The sequence below is a fragment of the Lissotriton helveticus genome, chromosome 7 (genome assembly GCF_964261635.1).
Source record: "Lissotriton helveticus chromosome 7, aLisHel1.1, whole genome shotgun sequence".
In the NCBI taxonomy this organism is placed as follows: domain Eukaryota; kingdom Metazoa; phylum Chordata; class Amphibia; order Caudata; family Salamandridae; genus Lissotriton; species Lissotriton helveticus.
In genome coordinates, this window is record NC_136068.1 from 501952943 (window position 1) to 501973451 (window position 20509).

General features: G+C 45.2%; 1 protein-coding gene across 1 annotated transcript in view; it reads left to right on the forward strand.

The window, feature by feature from the left end:
- LOC144768683 (RING finger protein 112-like) overlaps positions 1–20509 on the forward strand; it is a 352704-nt gene that overhangs the window by 98999 nt on the left and 233196 nt on the right. Inside the window, exon 7 of the mRNA XM_078652512.1 lies at positions 18739–18954. Within this exon, the coding sequence (XP_078508638.1) occupies positions 18739–18954 (216 nt within the window). The remainder of the gene's footprint in view (positions 1–18738; positions 18955–20509) is intronic.

Genomic DNA, 20509 nt, shown 5'->3' on the forward strand with positions numbered 1-20509 from the left:
AGCGGTGGATTTCTCAAGCAGAGTTAAAATAGAAAAGAGAATCCTCTCTAGTGCACAAAGTATATAAAAATTAACCCTGCCTCCCCCCCAATCCATTATCTCCTTCATTTAAAAATTGCCAAAAATCTTGCACCCTTTCATTTGGAAACACTTCTGACTTTGATTAACCCAATGGTTGCACAATGGACACACTAGAGGGTGTACTACTAAACAAAGCATGCATTCTTGGGCAACTGGCGTATTCAGATTAGCCACCATTACTCAGTTATTTTCGATCTGTATGGCAATGTCCGTCATAGTATAATCCTCCGCATCCCCAGGTACAAGGCTGCAGTCTGTAATCTGTGGTGTTTGGGGGGGGGGGGGTCCTTTTAAAGAAAGAGTGGCCAGGAGATGGTTCTACAACAATCAAAAAGCCTGTTTTTTCAAACAAAGTCAGTGGACCCAGTGATTCAGACAGCTGCTTAGCGGCAACATTTATTTCGGTTTCGCTTTGAACCTTGATGTCTTTCGTAACCATATCCATGTCCATCTCTATAGCTTTGACCACTATTGTAGCAGGGTTTCTGTTCTCCCACAGAACTGTGCACAGAGGATTGGAACCTCAGCGAATTAGGGTGACCCAAAACTCACCTTAGTACCCAACAAACCCCTTACCGAGCTAGCTACAGTGTCTCATTGGTCATAACCAACTCCCAATTTTTAGACAAACCAGAACATGAACTCACCAACCTCAGGTTACGTGGAACACATGAGCACTCTTTCGTTATACAATCATTACAAACCAGAACATGGAGTCAAGAAGAACACGTGAGCATTTGAAATGTTTATTTACTAATGCCGTCTTCTCAGGCGCAGTATCTTAGATAATACAAGTAAACATATTATCAACAACAAAGCTACAAGCATAGTTACTAGTCCATAGAAAGCGAATGGTGACAGCATGTTACCATGCTGTAAATCAATAAGGGTATAACAACACTTATTTATCACCCTCCCTAACTCGCATATTATATTAATAGCTAAGAAGGTCTCTTTGGGTTGAATTAGGGCGGGCCCATACCTCAGTGTCCTAGTATGAAGGGATCACATCAGCATACACCAGCTCTCTCTGCATGCGAACAGCATCAAGTGTCTTTGTGCCTGCAGCAAAGCAATATAAAAACTCGCCTCAAGCCCAAAGTTGGCAGAAGCTGCACTTATGTTATGTCTATAAAGGCGCGAAGATCAGACCTCATAACAATTCTGTATCGTGTTGTTCCTGAGGCTTCAGCACTCTATGTGCAGACATAGTTTATTAAGCAAATCTGATACCAGAGTAATAACATATTATTCTCATGTAAACCACAACGAACTACTAGGTTGAAAGCTAAATCAACAATTAAGTGTCGTGTGCAGAAGCAGCAAAAGGAAAAATGGCGTTTAAACATTTAATGAGCCTATGCTAACTTAACACATTATAAAGATATACAGTAGCTATATGACACCCCCCATGATCCGACGACGGATAAGATAAGATAAGGGCAACTTCATGAAAGCAGAGTTCAAGAACTGTGAGCCATGAATGTACAGTAAAAAATTTCAAAAATCCGATTAAGTCAATAGGACTGGGAAATTGATCGATGTACGAAAAATCGCAAAAAATGCAAGCTGAAAGTCAAATATCCGGAAAGAAATTATGGAAAAGTATTTAGGACAAGACCGTATAAGCAAAATATGCAGCAACAGCCTCCAGCATGAAATCACCGTCTTCATCAGAAAACAGTTCAGCCATCCAATTCAAAAGTTGAAAAGAACAGACGTGCTCCCCAAGTATCGGAGTCTCTATTACCATCAGAGGACAACTCGGTGGGTTCTCCAGAAAGCTCAGTTCCAAGAAATCCTGCGCTGCCGTGAATATATCCCAGGGACCCATTAGTCCATGCACCGCTGCTATGGCCATAATCCTTTCGTCAGAACAAACCAACTCGTGAGTAGTGATAGGACTCATCAGCTGATTAAACTCGACGCCAGGAGAAACCGGTCCGCAGAGACACAAATCAATGGCCCAATCAAAATCACAGCTCAGGCAGTGAAACACAGGCTGGACACAGGTGAAGTAGGAAAATCGAAACGATAATCCATATGCCGTGCTTAAAATCGCAAGCGGCAGCGTGCCAAAATATTCAAGCATTCGGTTGCGAAACAGCGGCAGCAGAGGCTGGGCTACTTCTTCCACATGTGGGGCATCCATATTTAAGGAAGCAGAGAACAACTAGGACGCCTGCCGCTAGTGCCAGTAAAACCGGGAATCCACCAAACAGACTTGAGAAAATGGAATGAAAGAAACTAGGGATTACTCCAAATATTTTTTTAAATGAAGTCACAAGGCCGCTGCTAACTGTTATAAAAAAATGTGCTAGTCCAGATGTCGAGGACGCGTTAAAGATAGAATGTATCATCTCGCCGAAATGCAACGGTAAATCAGTATTTAAAAGGGCCTGAACCTCGGTCCTGGTGTTAGCTATGTGAAGCACGAAAGTTTCCCGAGCCAAACTCAAGGCCACTTCTTTCTGGGACAATAGAGCCCTCAGTCTAGTCATGCCGTTGAACTCTGCCTTCAAGGTTGGTATGCGTGGCCAAATTGAAACCTCCCTATTTTCATGTGTGGGTGGGTACAGGACATTTCTGCAGCAAACTACACGTTCACTTACTGTTACCACATAAGCTACACCTTTAATTAACCCGCAACAATCTTCATTATTCAAAAGTAAATAACTCCCGTTCCCCAACAAAGTAAAAGTCGGGATGATTGCTGGTACAGTAGAGCCCTTCAAAACACAGGCCAAGTTTGGTCGGTCCTGGTTGCAAGAACCATGTAATTGTATGTGTCTACACATTAATGAATGATCTGGAGTTTCTGTACATTCTTCCCCATTTAGATAAACTTCCTGGCCGTCCTTTAAACATCTATAAGTGAAAGGAAGGGACCATACTTCATGGAGAAAACCACTACCTAAAGGCTCATAGCGACCTATGGCAACATATTTCATACAGTTAGTAAATTTATACAAAGCAAAAGGTAATGTTATCAGACCGTGGATAAGCCACGTTGCAGCTGAGGCTTCTGCCACAGAAAAAGGCAAGGACTCTAATTTCTCAATATGCAACATAGAAAAAGAAGCATCTCGCATAGAAAGCAAGCGTTGTTTGTCAGTCAAATTAAAGGGTGCAAAGAGAGAGGAAACGTTCATGTAGCCCCATGGCACTTTGCCATTTTTAAGCGTTTGCAGGGTCTATGCAAATTGCATGATAGAACGTAATTGATTCTGACCATGGTATAACACAGACACTTCATCATGCACAATATCCACAACAGAGGACACAATGTTATCTAAAGTGTAAATGCGTGAAGAAAGCATGTTAATACTATTGTCCACCACGGCAAGGACTTTCTCTAGATTTGCTTGATCTATAGCCCTAAGTCGTGTCGCAGCTTCAATCTGCGATGTTTTCCAAATTTCATTGTATACAGCATATATCCATCTTTTTGACCTACCACTAGCTGGGCCTTTTATGAAATCATTTAAATCTACATCATCACTCAGTTTTGCAAGATGCAATTTAACTGCAGATAATTTGGAATGTTTCAGCCAGGTTTGACATAACTTACCCACAGAGTAAGTTGTGACAGAATGCTCAGTCTCAAAACGTGAATCAGGTTTAACCTGAGTAAAGCCGTCGGACAAACCCAGAAAACGGCGCTGGCAAGAATCAGCACTCTTGTGCCACACTAGCCAACCTTTAGTGTCTATACTGGATATGTTAAAGGAAGAATTCAGCAATAGGGTCTGTAACTCTCTAATCGAAAATTGAGTATAATTACTCCAGCCTGAATATTCCTCTAACTCGGGGATAGAAGGATAATTTAGTTTTTTAGCAGTAGCCAATCCAAAGCATGTTGTTTGCGAAATAGTAGAATTCAAAAACAAAATCTGATTAGGGATGAGACATGCACGGTGCAATGCCTCAGCGCCTTGTACCTGCCAGGCCTTAGAACCCCAAACTGATTTTAGGTCAATTATTCCCTTCCATACTTCATAACCGCCAATAGCCAGCTGATCTAGAAAGGACTTCAAATACAATAGTTTGGTATCGGTAAGTCTAACCTTGGACATAGGCTTCTGTGTCATTTTAAAATAAAAGGACTCGGGATTAGACTGATTGAAGTCAGTAAAATAAGTGTACTTTTTCAAAAAAGTACTAGAACTGCCTTGTATAGGAGCTGGGCAATGCTCCCATTGTGTATAATTCACAGTATTCCTTCTGGATGTCGTTTTATGTAAGAAGTGATTGCCAAAATGTTGAAAGCAAAATAAATCACCATAATTAGCAGATTCTAAATATAAATCTTCAGCATCAAAGGCAGCATAATATTTCAAATCAGAAAATAAAGACTCTACGGCCTGAACATCCCAATCATCAGAACGTATGTTTTGTTTCACCACATCCCCCATATTAACTCAAAGTACGTTAGGCACATTAACAACTTCCGTAGGGCCATGAATTTGAAATCGAACGGCATCCCACACGATCCCATCAAGGACAGGCCAAGCAGTGATGTTAACAAATGTCAAGTCTCTTTTCAGTCTGTGTGCAGAATGTGATGAGGAAAGGGGAGCCAAAGTTCCATTGAGATGGCGAATGCATGTTCTTTCCTCGACATAGTGTCCATTTACCAACCGGAAAAAATAAAACACAAAACCAATTGACATAAAAAGATATATCGAAAAAAGCACCAGCCAGATGTATGTCCAAGGGGGAACCAAAAAATGTTTTTTAAATAAGGTAGCATAAACTGCAAAACGAGAGGGTTTCTTCGAGGCAAGGGAAACAGAGTCAAATGAAAATCTGGATTCCGTGGCTAAACGTGCTTGCAGGTCAGGCATGGACAAATCAGTGGGATATGCATAGTCTATTTCATTTTGATCGGCACCTGGCAAAGTACTCAATAAAGGACTGGAAATTGCAGGCAATTCAATGGCCACTTCTGATTCATGATTAAAAGCAGTGGGCACAACCGAATGTCTCACAATGGAAGGACAGGAAACAGCTGGTGTCATACTAAGAAGAATCGGCCACTCTGTGTATCTTGACATTGTCAATTGAAATAAACCTGTTTTCCTTACGACCAGGAAGCGGTGGTAAAATGACTGTTCTTGTGCCCTTCACACCAAGGACTGGAACTGGAGCTCGATAGGACGGACCAAATTCTTTCTTGTTTTCGATCTTCTCACGAACCAGTTCACCAACTTGGGGCAGCCAGCCGACTACCGGGATCTGCAATGCAACATCCGACGTGGAGGGCAAGTGTTCTCTTGCAAGAATGTCTCTGGACTTTTGTAGATTCTGTAAAACATTGCAATGTTCATCTGCGTCAAAGGAAGTGGCGCGAACCACACAGTCTAGACCGTCAAGGTCAGGGACGTACATCTTGATGCCAAAGAGCATTTCGTATGGGGTCCGCCCACCCAGAGACCTTCTAGGGAGATTATTAAGCGCACGCTGCTCGCCATTGAGATGGGTCAGCCAGTTTCTGCCAGTGCCTATAACTCGAGCTGTCAAAGATTGCTTTAAATCACGGTTCATTCGCTCCACTACACTGTTACCCTCAGGTCTGTAGGGAGACGAAAACTTGACTTGGACCCCCAACGAAGTCATGGCATCCTTATACGCCTTAGAGGCGAAAGCCGGACCCTGATCCGAATGGAAGGTACCACAGGCAAAAATCCCTACAAAGACACGCAAATCAGCGCTGCCATGGGGCCATACCCACACAAAGCGTGTGCATGAGTCAACTGCTACTAAGATGTACTTATACGCAGTATCAGATGAAAAAGGACCGCAGTGATCTAAATAAACACAACCTAGTGGTTTTTTAGAAATGTACAACTGTGTCTGTGGCGGACGCGTGGCAGTTGAAGGTTTAATCTGCTGGCAAATGTCACAAAGAAGGACATAATCACGCGTCTGTTTGTATAGTCCCCGCCACCAGAAGCGTTGTTGTAATTGAGTTACAGTGGCCGAGATGCCCGCATGCGCAGACGCCACACCTTCATGTGCCGCTGTAATCAAGTCAGCCCTGCGATCCGAGTTGGGAATCAAACGTTCTCCAACATCAGGAATTTTCACAAAAGGAACCTTTTCGGGACTTAAGTGGTATGTATACTTCGAAGGGAACCCCGTAGGATGTTTACCTCCCTTCTCAGTGGCAGCAACAGCTGCCAAGATGTCACTATCAATCTTACTTTTGGACCGTGTAACTGCTGCAACTAAGTATGTAGACACTGCTGATTTCGCTGCTTCATCAGCAAGCGAGTTACCGACAGCGTGGATTCCCACACGCTGATGGCCAAGAGTATGAATTACAAAAACGAGCGGCAACGAAGCCTTAAGCTCTGCCACTCGAACCCAGATCAACTTGTGTTTTATTGTGCTACCCTTGGAATCACGAAACTCATTCTGAATCCAAAAGAACAAGTTTTCATTGTAAGACTGGACACAGTAGTAAGAATCACTTACAATAAGAGTAGTAACACTAGGATCAGCGTACTCCAACGCCAGTAAGAGAGCACAAAGCTCTGCCAATTGTGCGGTGCAATCTCCCAGTGGCAACGTGTGCACTTCCCTGAATATGAACTCATCGTTCAACATAGCACCGACCACAATGGCGCACGCGGAAACGTAGGCATGTTTAGAGCCATGCGCAACCTGCGCCGAACCATCAGTGTAAATGATGCAATGGAAGTCCTCCAAAGGACGCATAGTTAGAGGAGCAGGGTGAACGAACTCATACTGCAAGTACTCCTGCGACCGTAATGAGGCGTCAAAAATAAACGTGACATCCGTGGACGTCAAGGACGCAGCCCATTGAATCCACCGAGGGTGCAAAGCTTTTGAATTTGGTACACTGGCTTTCGTCACTGCCTCCAAATGAGGACAGGGTGTTACAACCAACATGCGTTTCCCTTGTGACAGAGCCCGTTCTTTAAGAATAGCCATCTGTACAGCTGTTAAAACCTTTTCCACAGTGGGAAACCGCATCTCAGCCGCAGTGTACAAGTGCGACTTGTAAGCAATAGGTACTGTGTCTCCTTCATTAAAAGTGAGGTACGTGAAACCCACTGTCCCCAGAATTATTCTTATCACCAGGTTGGTGTGGTTATCACGAGTCAGTAAGAATTTAGAAGCGAGCAGATCAGCCTGCAAGGATTGCAAGATGGCTGAGTGCTCAGGCAGCCAGCATGATTTGGAAAAAGTTGGTTGTATCAAAGCATACAAAGGCTTGATACGCTGGGCATATTCCGGAATGTATGTTCTTCCGAAATTTAAGAAACCCAGCAAGGACTGTAATTTTTTCAGTGTAGTAGGAGCGCGCAACTGGGCGCACTTCTCTAAGAAGTGAGGAGCCAAACCTCTACCTTCATTGTTGAGCTCATAGCCCAAAAACAACACTGTGTGTTCAGCAATGTGCGATTTTGCAAAGTTAAATTTGTAACCCATGTCAGCAAAGTTACAAATAACAGAATTTACACGACACAGATGCTCCCAAATATCGTCGTCTGTGAGATATATGTCATCCACATACGAACAAGCATCTGGGTCGAGTGCCTCCAGAATAGAGACAATGCGAGCAGTAAATATACCAGGACTATTCTTATAGCCCATTGGGAGACGCCGGAATTGTTTTTGGACCCCAGCGCACGTAAAACTGGTCCATTGGGAGCTAAAGCTGTCCAATCGGTGGGCATAAAAACCGTTGGATATGTCAAGCGTTGTCTTGAAACGCTTTTGCACGAGACTATCCACAAGGGCAGAGCCGTGAGTATTCTGTACTGCACAGTTACGGCAATGCGAGTTCAAATGCCGGTAATCCAATACCAAACGATATGATCCGTCAGGCTTGGTCACAGTAAAAAGAGGATTATTCATTGGTGACACACAAGTTTCTATAACTCCCTGATATTCTAATTGTTAAAGGATTTCCGCGACGGAAGTTTTGGCTTCACGCCGAATGGGATATTGAGGTTGAGGCTGCGGCTGAGACCGCAACGGAATTTCGTGGCAAGGCGACAATTTATCCCAACCACATTGGTTATGGTACAGAGCCGGTGCGAGAGCCCGAGCCCACCCTTCTGCAAAATGCTGCGCATGCTCTTTCGAGACAGTGTTCGCGAAACTGGGGAGGATTACCTCCTCCCCTCGCGGCGCCGCGAGCACAAAAGGTGGGGGCCAGTCAGCCTCCGAAAGCAAAATATCATACGTAGAAGACAGATTTTCCCAAAATACCCCTTTAACGGTACGCTGTATGTCACCTTCAATTAACAGGACAATTTCATAAAGTCTTTCAGGGGGAGCAAGTCTCGTATCTGCTGTTTCAATTACAACGTAGACATCAGTCGCTGTCACCCTCAGTAGTGGACGCAGCGCCTCTCTGACTATGGTAATCTCCGCCGCGCTGTCCAGCAAGGTCGGAGCCCACGTCAGATTCCGAAGCCGCGTTCTCACTATCTGTGGCATATCTATGCGCTGTTAAGGCCGCGACTTTCTTTTTTGCAAACTGTGGTCTTTTAGGCGTAGAATCCTCCTGCTTCGCCGCGCCGTCTGTCTGGCGGGACTGGCCACGTCCCTGTTGGCCACCACGTCCCCTACCGCCTCCTCCTCCACCGGTTTTCGGGGCCGATGAGTCCTGAAAGGAACGAGGAGAGCGTTGATCAGAAACCTGAAAACGATCAGGCGATTTAATCATCGCGCGATCGCGCAAATCATAAACTTTTTCAGTCAGCGCAGGAACCTGTGTTGCAGGAAAAGAATCCTGAATCTGCTTTTGTTGCTTCCCCTGTGTCTGTTTTTTAGGCCAATTTTGTTTTTTGGACTTGGGTTGGACATCCGCCGCAGCAGGCTGTCCTTGTGGTTGTTTTTTCTCCTTGACTGGAAAATATTTCAGACCTCTACTTGTGCGGCCAATAGTTTTATATGCAGCCACAACTATCTTCGCTAACTGTCGGGGTTTATCGGCATCGGGCAGAGCAGCCAAAGCATTTGACACCTGAAAGTTCACTGCATCTCCTTTAATATTGGAGAGAATGAGATCGCTTACAATCTCAAAAGAACCGCACAGGCGCATACCCAATTCAACCGCTGCCTCCGGTCCGTGATCATCCTGAACACGCTTAACGATCTCAGGCAGTGCGGACATAGACGGTGTGCCGAAACACCTCGTATAAACGGCCGCAAAAGTCTTTCCCCAGCTTTCAGTAGAGTGATCGTCAACATTCTATGTTTATCAGCAGGAGTAGAATTCGGAAACACGGCAATTGAGACTACGTGTAGCCTTCGAACTTCCGCAAGTGTACAAGCCCCGTGATTCGGGTGCGGGGTAAAGCTACCCAAAGCAGGCCAATTCGTACCTGGAATGGATAAAGGACCTAACCTCGCAGCAGATAGAGTGGGGGAGGGCGCCATCAAACCAAACGCGATGCTGCCTATGATCAATAGGTATCTCCAGTGCCCTGTACGGTGTATATTCAGCCGGTACAGGGGAGGGTGTGTAGGAGTGGAACACACCAGAATTTGCGTCCACTGCCGGAAACGTTACCCATGAATAAAACAGTTCAAACGGGTACGCCGGATCTGCACACACCACTAAAATCACAGCCATGCCCTCCAACGGGACCTGGTATGTCTGTAGATGGGTGCGCACCGCAATGCGACTATGCTGCGCAATGGCCACATCCACAGCCATGATTCCACCGGAACCACTGAAAAACAAAGTCAACTTTGTAGCACAACTGGGTAGTAATTCAAGGAAACCGTTTAGAAAGAATCAAGCTTGAATAAAGACCTATTTCAAAAAACAGTTAGGTTTCACCGACACCACCGTTTACCGGAAACGACAGTGAAGGGGTTAAGGTAGGAATGAAATACTACTCGAGTGTCATGATATAAGACCACCGATAATGTTGGGCGCCATGTAGCAGGGTTTCTGTTCTCCCACAGAACTGTGCACAGAGGATTGGAACCTCAGCGAATTAGGGTGACCCAAAACTCACCTTAGTACCCAACAAACCCCTTACCGAGCTAGCTACAGTGTCTCATTGGTCATAACCAACTCCCAATGTTTAGACAAACCAGAACATGAACTCACCAACCTCAGGTTACGTGGAACACATGAGCACTCTTTCGTTATACAATCATTACAAACCAGAACATGGAGTCAAGAAGAACACGTGAGCATTTGAAATGTTTATTTACTAATGCCGTCTTCTCAGGCGCAGTATCTTAGATAATACAAGTAAACATATTATCAACAACAAAGCTACAAGCATAGTTACTAGTCCATAGAAAGCGTATGGTGACAGCATGTTACCATGCTGTAAATCAATAAGGGTATAACAACACTTATTTATCACCCTCCCTAACTCGCATATTATATTAATAGCTAAGAAGGTCTCTTTGGGTTGAATTAGGGCGGGCCCATACCTCAGTGTCCTAGTATGAAGGGATCACATCAGCATACACCAGCTCTCTCTGTTTGCGAACAGCATCAAGTGTCTTTGTGCCTGCAGCAAAGCAATATAAAAACTCGCCTCAAGCCCAAAGTTGGCAGAAGCTGCACTTATGTTATGTCTATAAAGGCGCGAAGATCAGACCTCATAACAATTCTGTATCGTGTTGTTCCTGAGGCTTCAGCACTCTATGTGCAGACATAGTTTATTAAGCAAAGCTGATACCAGAGTAATAACATATTATTCTCATGTAAACCACAACGAACTACTAGGTTGAAAGCTAAATCAACAATTAAGTGTCGTGTGCAGAAGCAGCAAAAGGAAAAATGGCGTTTAAACATTTAATGAGCCTATGCTAACTTAACACATTATAAGATATACAGTAGCTATATGACACTATCATTAAAGAACGCTCATCAATAGCCTGAGTCGAAGGAAGTGCTACCACAGTGCTTTGACAGGTTAGTTTGGGGTAGTGTGGCACAGTCTGCTCAGAGAAAGCAGCACATAAAGCCTGCCTCATCCACGTTAACTACACCGGAGGCCATTCCCTGTACTTTATCTTTTAACATTGTGACTCTCAGACCCTTCAAGAACATTGACAACACGTATGAATGAGATTTCAAATATGGAAGGTGAACCCAGCTTTTCTTTCTCCTTATGGTCTTTTGTAATTTAGGGAGGGGGGTTATCCGATGCACCTTTGGCTAACCCTGATGAGAACCCTGGCGACCCTGCAGAAGAGCCTAAATGAGTGATTCAACGCCCTGAACGCAAGCACCGGGATCGAATCTTCAGCAAAATTTGTGGGTTAACACACCAATGCTAACCTTGTTAACCTTGATACTAGGCTTTCAGATATCCACTGTTACGCCAATGCCACAAGTACAGGTGAACAGGTAAATCAGGTGAACAAGCAGACAAACAGGCAAGCAAATATGCTAACACAGAAGGAGCTGAGCACACCAGGCCATCCCACAAACCGCACCCAGTCCTAGTTGGACCGTCTCTGCAGTGTGCCTGGGCAACACCCCACAGAGGGACACTATTCCCTCCTCACTCAGACTCTGCCTTCTTCACAGACTGGAAAAGAGAGCTTAAAGGTTTAGAGGTGTGGGACATACAACTCCAAACACCAAGCACAAAACGGCAGCAGCGCCAACAAAAAGCAATGCTCCCAGAACCGGGCCAGGGAGCCTCCACAGCGCACCATGCGCCACCTGGCACCACCACCGACAGTAATGGTCACACCTGACTGATCCGAGAGGAGTGGCTAGTCGGTGCGTGACGGTGCTTTTAGCAAAAACGATATACGTATGCAGCAGTTAATTTGCTGTGCGTGGCCACAATGTAAGACACTAGTGATGTTTCTTGGCGGTGGCGTCGGCAGGAAAGACTTACTCCTACCTTACTCCTTGTCCGTGGGGTTGTTGGTGTACTGTTCGGCAGGAGGCCACAAAGAAGACCGAGCAACGGAGAGCCCCCAACCCTCGGGCACAGTTGTATGCTGTAAGTTGGACACGGCCGCGGGGCCCCAGTGAAGGCCGCACCGCAAAAAACCCCAATCCTTGGGCACCCGCGATGGCTCCCAGCGATAGTACTCAGAGGTAGCAGCAGCGGAGCCTCACTCCCCGTCCGACCCGCTACTCTCCAACTACCAACCCGCTAATTCGTGACGTGGCTCCTTCTCCAAGCGTCTCCAAACTAAGAGATCAAGGATCTGACCTGTGACTTGAAGAGAAGCACCAAGTGGGCCCTACGAGTAGGCACTGGACTGCTGTCATTGCCCTTTGTGTATTTCGGTAAGCCGTGATAGCAGCATACAACTTTTTGTGAATTTGTCATGTGACCAGACCTATTTCTCGGTCAGTGAGAGAACTGTCTACTGACCCCTCTGGAGTAAATTTCCACTGCCATTTGAAACCCAGAAACTTGCACTGACATCCGGTGTGTATGTAGCTCAGTTTGAAGAGCCATCATAGGAAAGACCCTAGGCCACCACAGGCAAATGACTTCAACCACCACAGTAGGGTTAAGTTGCCTCTATCTGCCTGTAGCCCTCGAACTGAGTCTGACAAGATCAGACTGAGAACAGAAACGATTCAGACCAAGGCAGATACAAATGAAGGAAGCCGAAAAACCCCCATTCCCAGTGAAGGTACCACAACTTCCACTGGAGTGTTAGGGGGTCTCATCTGAAGAATGTAGTGGCACAGGTAGCAGTAAAATTGCAGGACACAGGGCCAAGAAAGAAAGGTAGCAAAGGTGCCGACAAACATGGTGCCAGAATGCAATAGTCAGAAAATAGTCTAGAGAACATGCGTCCATGGCAATGATGGTACAAAAAATTGTTCATCCCCCAGAGTGCAACTGGAGAAACATGCTAGAGGGTTTTATGATAACTGATGGGGATTCATTGCCTAATGTGCAACGTAAAAGGCCTTAACTCCCCATAACAAAAGGAACCGGGTGTGGAAATTCCTAAATGACCATCAAATTAAAATAGCGGCCCTGCAAGAGACTCATCTACCACGCAAAGAGAAACAGCGATTGAAACATAGGGCCTACCCACAGATCTTTTGTTCCTCGGCACACACTAAACACAATGGGATGGCGCTTCTATTTCACGCATCAATACCGTTTCTCCACGTGACACTAAAACGTACAAAGAAGGGAGGTTCTTGATGGTTAGGGGTGAGATACGAGGAAGGTCATGCACTAAAGCCACGATTTATGCACCCAGGGCAACATGATTTCCTGAGGTCATTTCTTGCCACACTAGAGGGATTCGCAAGGGGAGACATCTTACTGACCGGAGACTTCAATCTGATATGGGGCTTGGCCCTTGACACTTCACACTCCCATAGGGCAGCCGGGGGGGGGGGTGGGCGGGGTTTAGCAAACCACTTAAAGCTGCTTTGCAGGGGTTGGGGTTACTAGACGCTTGGAGGGCAGACCATCCGCGACCTGGGATTACTCCTTATTCTCACATTCCTATAGACCATACTCCAGGATTGTTCATGTATTCATTGGTCAGTCCCTTCTCCACACAATAGCAGGTTCCCAGTTCTACCCAATTTGCCTCTCTGATCATGCTCCCTTAGAGATGGTCCTTGATTGGCCTGCCCCACACTCCAAGCTTGTCAGGTGGTATTTTCCCAACTTCCTTTGCGACCCAAAGCAAACCTCCCTAGCCAACAATTGGGACGCCTTCTAGGCAGTTATTTGGGGGAAGTGTATCAAGCTAGATGCCACTCTCAAAGCACAATGCAAGGGGGAACGTCTTCTCCTCAAGGGGGTGCTCCGAACGGCCGAGAATGACCACAAGTCTAATCCCTCATCCCAATCCCTCCATAAGGTTACACAGGTCAAGGAGAAGCTTCAAGCTATGTACACTAATGGGGCTGAAAAGACCCTCCTACGCTTGCAGGCATGCAATTACAAGGGAGGAAATAAGGTGGGTTCCCTATTGGCACGTCAACTACGAGTGAGACAGGAGAAGGAGTACATTAAGCAAATAGTAGATGGGAAGGGAGTCTCCCACCAAAGCGAGGTAGGGAAAGCCAAGGCTTTTGGGGACTTTTATCGCTCCTTGTATACCGCCGATAAGTTAGACACACAAATCCAGGACCAATACCAAGAGGCTCTGGACCTGTCCCGGGTCACGGCCTCCGCAATCGAAGACTTAAGTAGACCCATTTCCGCAGATGAGGTCCAAAAGGCGATAGATTCTCTTACGGTCCAAAAAGCGCCCGGCCCTGATGGTCTCAATGCCCACTTATATCATACTTTTGCGCCAGAATTAGTCCCCCGTCTAGTGACGCTCTACAATGATAACGCTGACACGCAAGAGATGACTCCTTCGATGGGTGAGGCTCTGATCGCCTTCATCCCCAAACCGGGGAAATACCCCACTAGCTGCGCCTCTTACAGACCTATAGCGCTCCTGAATTTGGACGTCAAGCTATATTCTAAAATATTGGCCTCACGCCTGGAGCACGTAATGCTGCTACTGGTGCAGCCAGACCAGGCAGCTTCATCAAGGTGAGACAAACTTGTGATAACCTCCGAAGAGTAGTCCACATTATTGTGATAGCACAGAGGAAGGCCATACCTGGGGTCCTTCTCTTGTTTGATGCGGAGAAGCCCTTTGACCGGGTTGATTGGGCCTTTTTGACCACTACACTGCAACGGTTTGGTTTTGACAAGACCTTCTTTGGAATGGTGTGGGCGAATTACTGCGCACCGAGATCAAGGGTCTTGGTAAATGAGGTTGCTTCGGAACCTTTTAACCTTTCTAGGGGAACCAGGCAGGTGTGCACTTTGTCCCCCCTGCTATTCGCGCTCACCATCGTACCTCTCGCAGAGCACATTCGGTCCAATCCAGACATAAAGGGGATCCCGTTTGGCACAGAGGAACACAAGATTTCCCTCTTTGCAGACCATGTACTTCTTCCAGTCGCAAGGCCACAATGGTCTTTCCCAGCGATTCAATCTGAGCTTGCCTCCTATGAACAGGCCTCGGGATTCAAGCTGAACCTCTCGAAATCTTTCATTCTTGACTTTGCCTAAGTAGTCCATGCTGGTTATTGAAGGAACGTCCCCTTTCCAGAGCGCGCTCAAAGACATCACGTACCTCGGCATCAAACTCACCCCGAAGCTGGAACACCTATATGGAGCTAACTACCCTCCTTTGCTGCGCAAGCGTAAAGCTGATCTGTAAAGATGGAGGACGGCCTATCTCTCATGCATAGGACGGGTCATTGCCATCAAAATGAACGTTCCCCCGCGCATACTATTTCTCTTTTAGGGACTACCTATCCCAGTAGATCGGGTGCTTTTTCCTGAATTGAAAAAGATGATTACCAAGTTTATTTGGCAGGGGCATAGAGCGAGGCTTTCCAACCGTGTGTTAACTAGTTTGAGAGAGGAGGGGGGATTGGTCTTGCCAGACTTCTTGGGGTACTATAGGGCAGCTCAACTTAGGGTGATTACAGAATGATCCCTCTGAGAATCGGAAAAACTTTGGCTCCGCATGGACCTACACATAGTAGGGAGGACAATCTGGGACCTCTGGTGGAAACAGAAACAGAAACACAATCAATCACAAAATGCCTATATCAGTACCCCTACGGCGACCACCTTAAGGGTTTGGGATGAGTTAACTAGATCCACTCCCCTTACCACCTTCCCTTCCCCCTACACGCCCATCCATTTCAACCCTGAGTTTCCTCTAGCATTGCGGAAGGGGCCATTTGAGCCTTGGTGGGAGGATGGCTGTCTTATGCTCTCTCAACTGTTTAACAGGGGAAATTGTTGACCTTTGCGGAATGTGTTCAAGCCTTTCACCTTCAGCCATCTGAAGAATTTCACCACGTGAAACTTAAGCATTGGGCCCTACAACCGCAGATACGGCAGGCCGCCACTAGGTATTTACTTCCCATCGAGAAATTTGCGCAGTCAGGAGCCTCTACGAGGGGGACCATCTCTTTCCTTTATTTACTCATACGGACTTTGGGATCTCACCACAGCCCTAGACACCAAAGGTTCTGGGTTGCAATATTAGCCACCCCATTGGAGAAGAAACAATGGACCTCACTATATAGGGATATTCCCAAGTTTAATCGCTCCATGTTTTTAAGGGAGGCTCATTATATAATTATGTACGAATGGTGCCTGCACCCCCAGAAGCTAAGCATTATCTTCCCTAATTCTTCTGATAGGTGCTGGAGGGGCTGTGAGCTGCTGGATGACTTCAGACATATCTGGTGGGACTGCCCATGCATCAAGCCCTTTTGGAAGGAGGTACTTTCCCAAATCAAACTGATTCTGGGCTATCTGATTCCGGACACACTAGAACACAATCTCTTGGGGATCCGGGATCCCAACCTGAAGCGCCAAACGAAGAGGGATCGATCCGTGATGTGGCTGTGCCTCGGTCTCTTTTGGAAAAAACTTAAAACTTGGCTATTCCGTCCTTAGATTTTCTCTCTAGCTGAATCACAGTACTCTACTGACGAGTTTTTGTTGCCACAGTGCGGGTACACACTAGTGAGTGTAGCCATGCACATTAACAATTTGTATATTATTATTATTAATATTATTACTTTTTTTAATTTATGATCTGGTGACACCTATGGCCCTTTCTATGGGTTTGAGGGTAAAGAAGCTTAAGGGGCTGGTAGTTTGACATTCATGAAACTCTAGGAAAATAATTATTTGAAATATTCAATAGCATTTTATTTAACTCAATATTTGAAAGATTCTTTCTATTGTTTATTCTTTTCTAATACAACAGAGACAGAATCTCAGTTGTCTGGATCACATCAGAAGAGAACATCATTTCACATTTGCTTGCCTAGTGTGTAGCCTATGTCCATGATTATAATGTATGTTTACTAGGGTTATAATAGTTACTGTAGATGATCATCTGCTCATACCTCATGTTCCCACTTTTAGAATATGCCATCATTTTTTAGGCCTCGCCTAGCGTTGCAGCGCATGCGCGGCACACTCTGTGAGACTTCTTGTAATCGAGGAGATTTCGAAAGTGGAGTGGAAGCTCCGCCCATCTGGGCAATGAGCCCACCCTGAATGGTTCAGCTGGGGCTGAGCTCAGGGCTACAGAAGCACCTTGGGTATCAGAGGAAAGTTCCTCTCTGACAGCATTGTGCTCACTAGCAGCCAATGAGCCTACCTTTCATGAGTACTTGTACTCTCCTCCCCTCAGTAGAGAAGTGCCAGTACTCAGTACTGTAGTATGGCCTAAGGCCTTCTTTGCGCGCATGTTATGTTAGCATGGCTTATTAGAAATTTAAACGCCATTTTACCTTTAGCTCCTTTTGCACACATCACTGCATAGCTGATTTTGTAAGTTAGCCTTCACGAAGGTCTACACATGAGAAAAGGTTTTGCTTTCGACATCGCTAGACTTACGTCGTGCCCCTAGTCTGCACAGTGAGTGCTGAAGCCGTCAAGGTTATCAAAACATGTTAGCTGTTTTTCGACATGTTCGAGTAACGCTTTCTGGACACAACAATTTGGCAGCTGTGAGCCAACTAAGAATCTGGCGCCCTTATTATTGCACACTTGCCGTGATTTTACACACTTGGAAGATTTCCGTTTCCAGGGATGCAGAGAGTTTATGCTGATCCAGATGTGATTTACTCTTACTGAGCGGAAAGGTAATGGGGTCCCCCAAACAAGCCTAAGAGACCTTCTATAGTTTATAATACATAGTTCCTATATAGGGAGGGAGTTAAAACTAGGTGCTATAAGACCTGTTTTCACCATCATTGTAATATGATTTCTCCTTTTGTATTTTATGGAATTGTAACCATGCTGACCCTATTATTTTTAATCATATGTCTGCTTATATTGGCTAAGATACTGCACATGAGAACACGTCATTAAAATAAATATTTTAACCTTATCGGGTCTCTTATTTACTCCCGTTGTGGACTGGTATGAGAGTATAACGAAAGAGTGTTCTCACTTCCCACCATTCCTGAGATGGTCCTAAGTCGCATGTTCTAGGTTGTCTAATCATTGGTTACTTTGCTATAGGATGAAAAGCTAATGTGACACTGGTTCTAGCTGGTTGGGGTTTTTCTAGGTACTGAGGTGAGTTTCTGGTACGCCACAATTCATTGATGTCCTAGGTCTCTGTGCACAGTTCTGTGTATGAGCAGGATCCTTGCAACAGTACCTGTGAGAACTGGCCCATTTCAAGCACTGAATGAATCACTGCCTGGCACATACCCCATCTCTGCCCTGCCCGTGATGCCTTTGAAATTGTCTCCTTTTTTACCCAATGATCTGTTCCCAGACAATGCCTTTTATTTATGTTTTAAAAACTAAAACAAAAATAAAATGCATTGTCATTAGCAATCTCAATAGTGAGACCTATTGCATTGCAAGTGCTTGTTTAAATTGCCTGATTATGTTTAAGCTCTATAGACTGCATCACTTTTTTGTTTATTGCAAAGTTTGTGCCTCACCACTGCAAAAATATATTGTATTATCTACTTTTTAAGGGCACTAGAGGAAGATAGAGAGAGAGTTTTATTGTAAAATATAAACTGGACAAACACACAGGATTGTGATCCGTCTGCGCAGTAGTAAGAGGTCTTGAGCCAGCATTTCCCAGGATTTCTTGTAATCTCTTGTGCTTTATTCATGTTTTCTGCAGGTCCGGAGAGATCTGACACAGCCACATGGGGAGGCAGTGCAGCTGGTTGGACTAGACAAAGATGGATGCATGGTCATATACGAGGAGGCCATTAAGACCTGCTTACAGGGAGCGGGGGTCGACAAGTATCCGGTCTGCATGATTTCCATCATAGGAGGCCAATGCAAGGGTACTGCTGGCCTTCTGAATCACACATTGAGAAAACTGAGGAGTATGGTGAGAAACGCACGGAAGGGAGCCCACTACAGGAGGTTTGGTCCTTGGCGGGACACTGCATCATGCTGTCTGTATTGTGAGAAGCAAGTAATGGTGTTCAGTTGTGTGAGAGCCAACTCTGTGACACTGCTTTCTGCCCTGCTGGAGAAAAAGGAGCCTGGTAGAGGACTGGGGAGCGGCAGATGCCAAAATTAAATGTAATATAGGCTTTAATGGTGACGTCCACTTTTTTAGTCATTAGCATTTGCTCAAATTGATGGATCAGGGCTTCTTGGAGACAAAGTGAAAATGGCCATATGCCTGGGAACGGAGTCCATCAGCCCTATGTCCCTCCCACCTCGGGCGGGAGAGTGCCAATGTAATTCTCTCTGCCAAGGCTTCACTCCCCAGTTGAGTAAAAATACTGTCCATCCCGGTGGTAGTACGTTTACATAATGAGGGCCATGGACTTATTTTCTTGATTCCATAGACCAGCTAGATACCCATTTTCGGGTAACCACTTCTACACACGATGTGTACAGTCGTCCAACCTGGATTTGTTCAAAGCTACTCCCAAAGTCTCTTGGTTTATTTAGAAACTAGCCTACCCCTCTGGCGTTGCTGCGATCTCCGAAGAAAGGAAATTCAAGGAAACTCCTTATGATAACATTCAATTTACATTGTGTTATTTTTATTGAAACTTATTCTTTTTAATATGGAAAACATTTCAAAGTCGGTTTAATTCTATTTATTTATACGAGTGCTTGTGGATACACGATTTTTTGTTTTTCCGCCTGGTGCGTACATCAGTATTCGAAAGATTATGAGGGCCCTGGGGGGCCGATATGTAAAAAACAATTATGCCAGAAACCTTCGCGGGAGTGTACTCAACAACTTCCCAAAGTTTCCTGGCGATCGGATGAATGCTGTTTTAATTCTATTTATTTATTCGGGTGCTTGTGGATACACTATTTTTTGTTTTTCCGTCTTGTGCGTACATCAGTATTCGAAAGATTATGAGTGCCCTGGGGGCCGATTAAAAAAAATATTTATGCCAGAAACCTTCGCGGGAATGTACTCAACAACTTCCCAAAGTTTCATGGCGATCGGATGAATGGTGTTTTAATTCTATTTATTTATTCGAGTGCTTGTGGATACACGATTTGTTGTTTTTCCGTCTGGTGCGTACATCAGTATTCGAAAGATTATGAGGGCCCTGGGGGCCGATATTTAAAACAAATTTATGCCCGAAACCTTCGCGGGAGTGTACTCAACAACTTCCCAAAGTTTCATGGCGATTGGATGAATGGTGTAGTAATGCTTAAAGGACAAACAAACAGACAGACCGACATACATTCGTTTTTATATATATAGATAAGATGAAAGTATTTCACTACAAGATCTTTTCTAGCCACACACAAAGGCTTTCAACTATATTGGTTGGTATATGGATGATGTCTTTTAATGAAGGCTTGCCTTCTTCATTGGCAATTTTTTGTAGTCTTATTGGACTGAGCATTATGACATTGCTTTTTTCAGTGTTGATTTGAAGCCTGCCTCTGTTTATCCATACTTG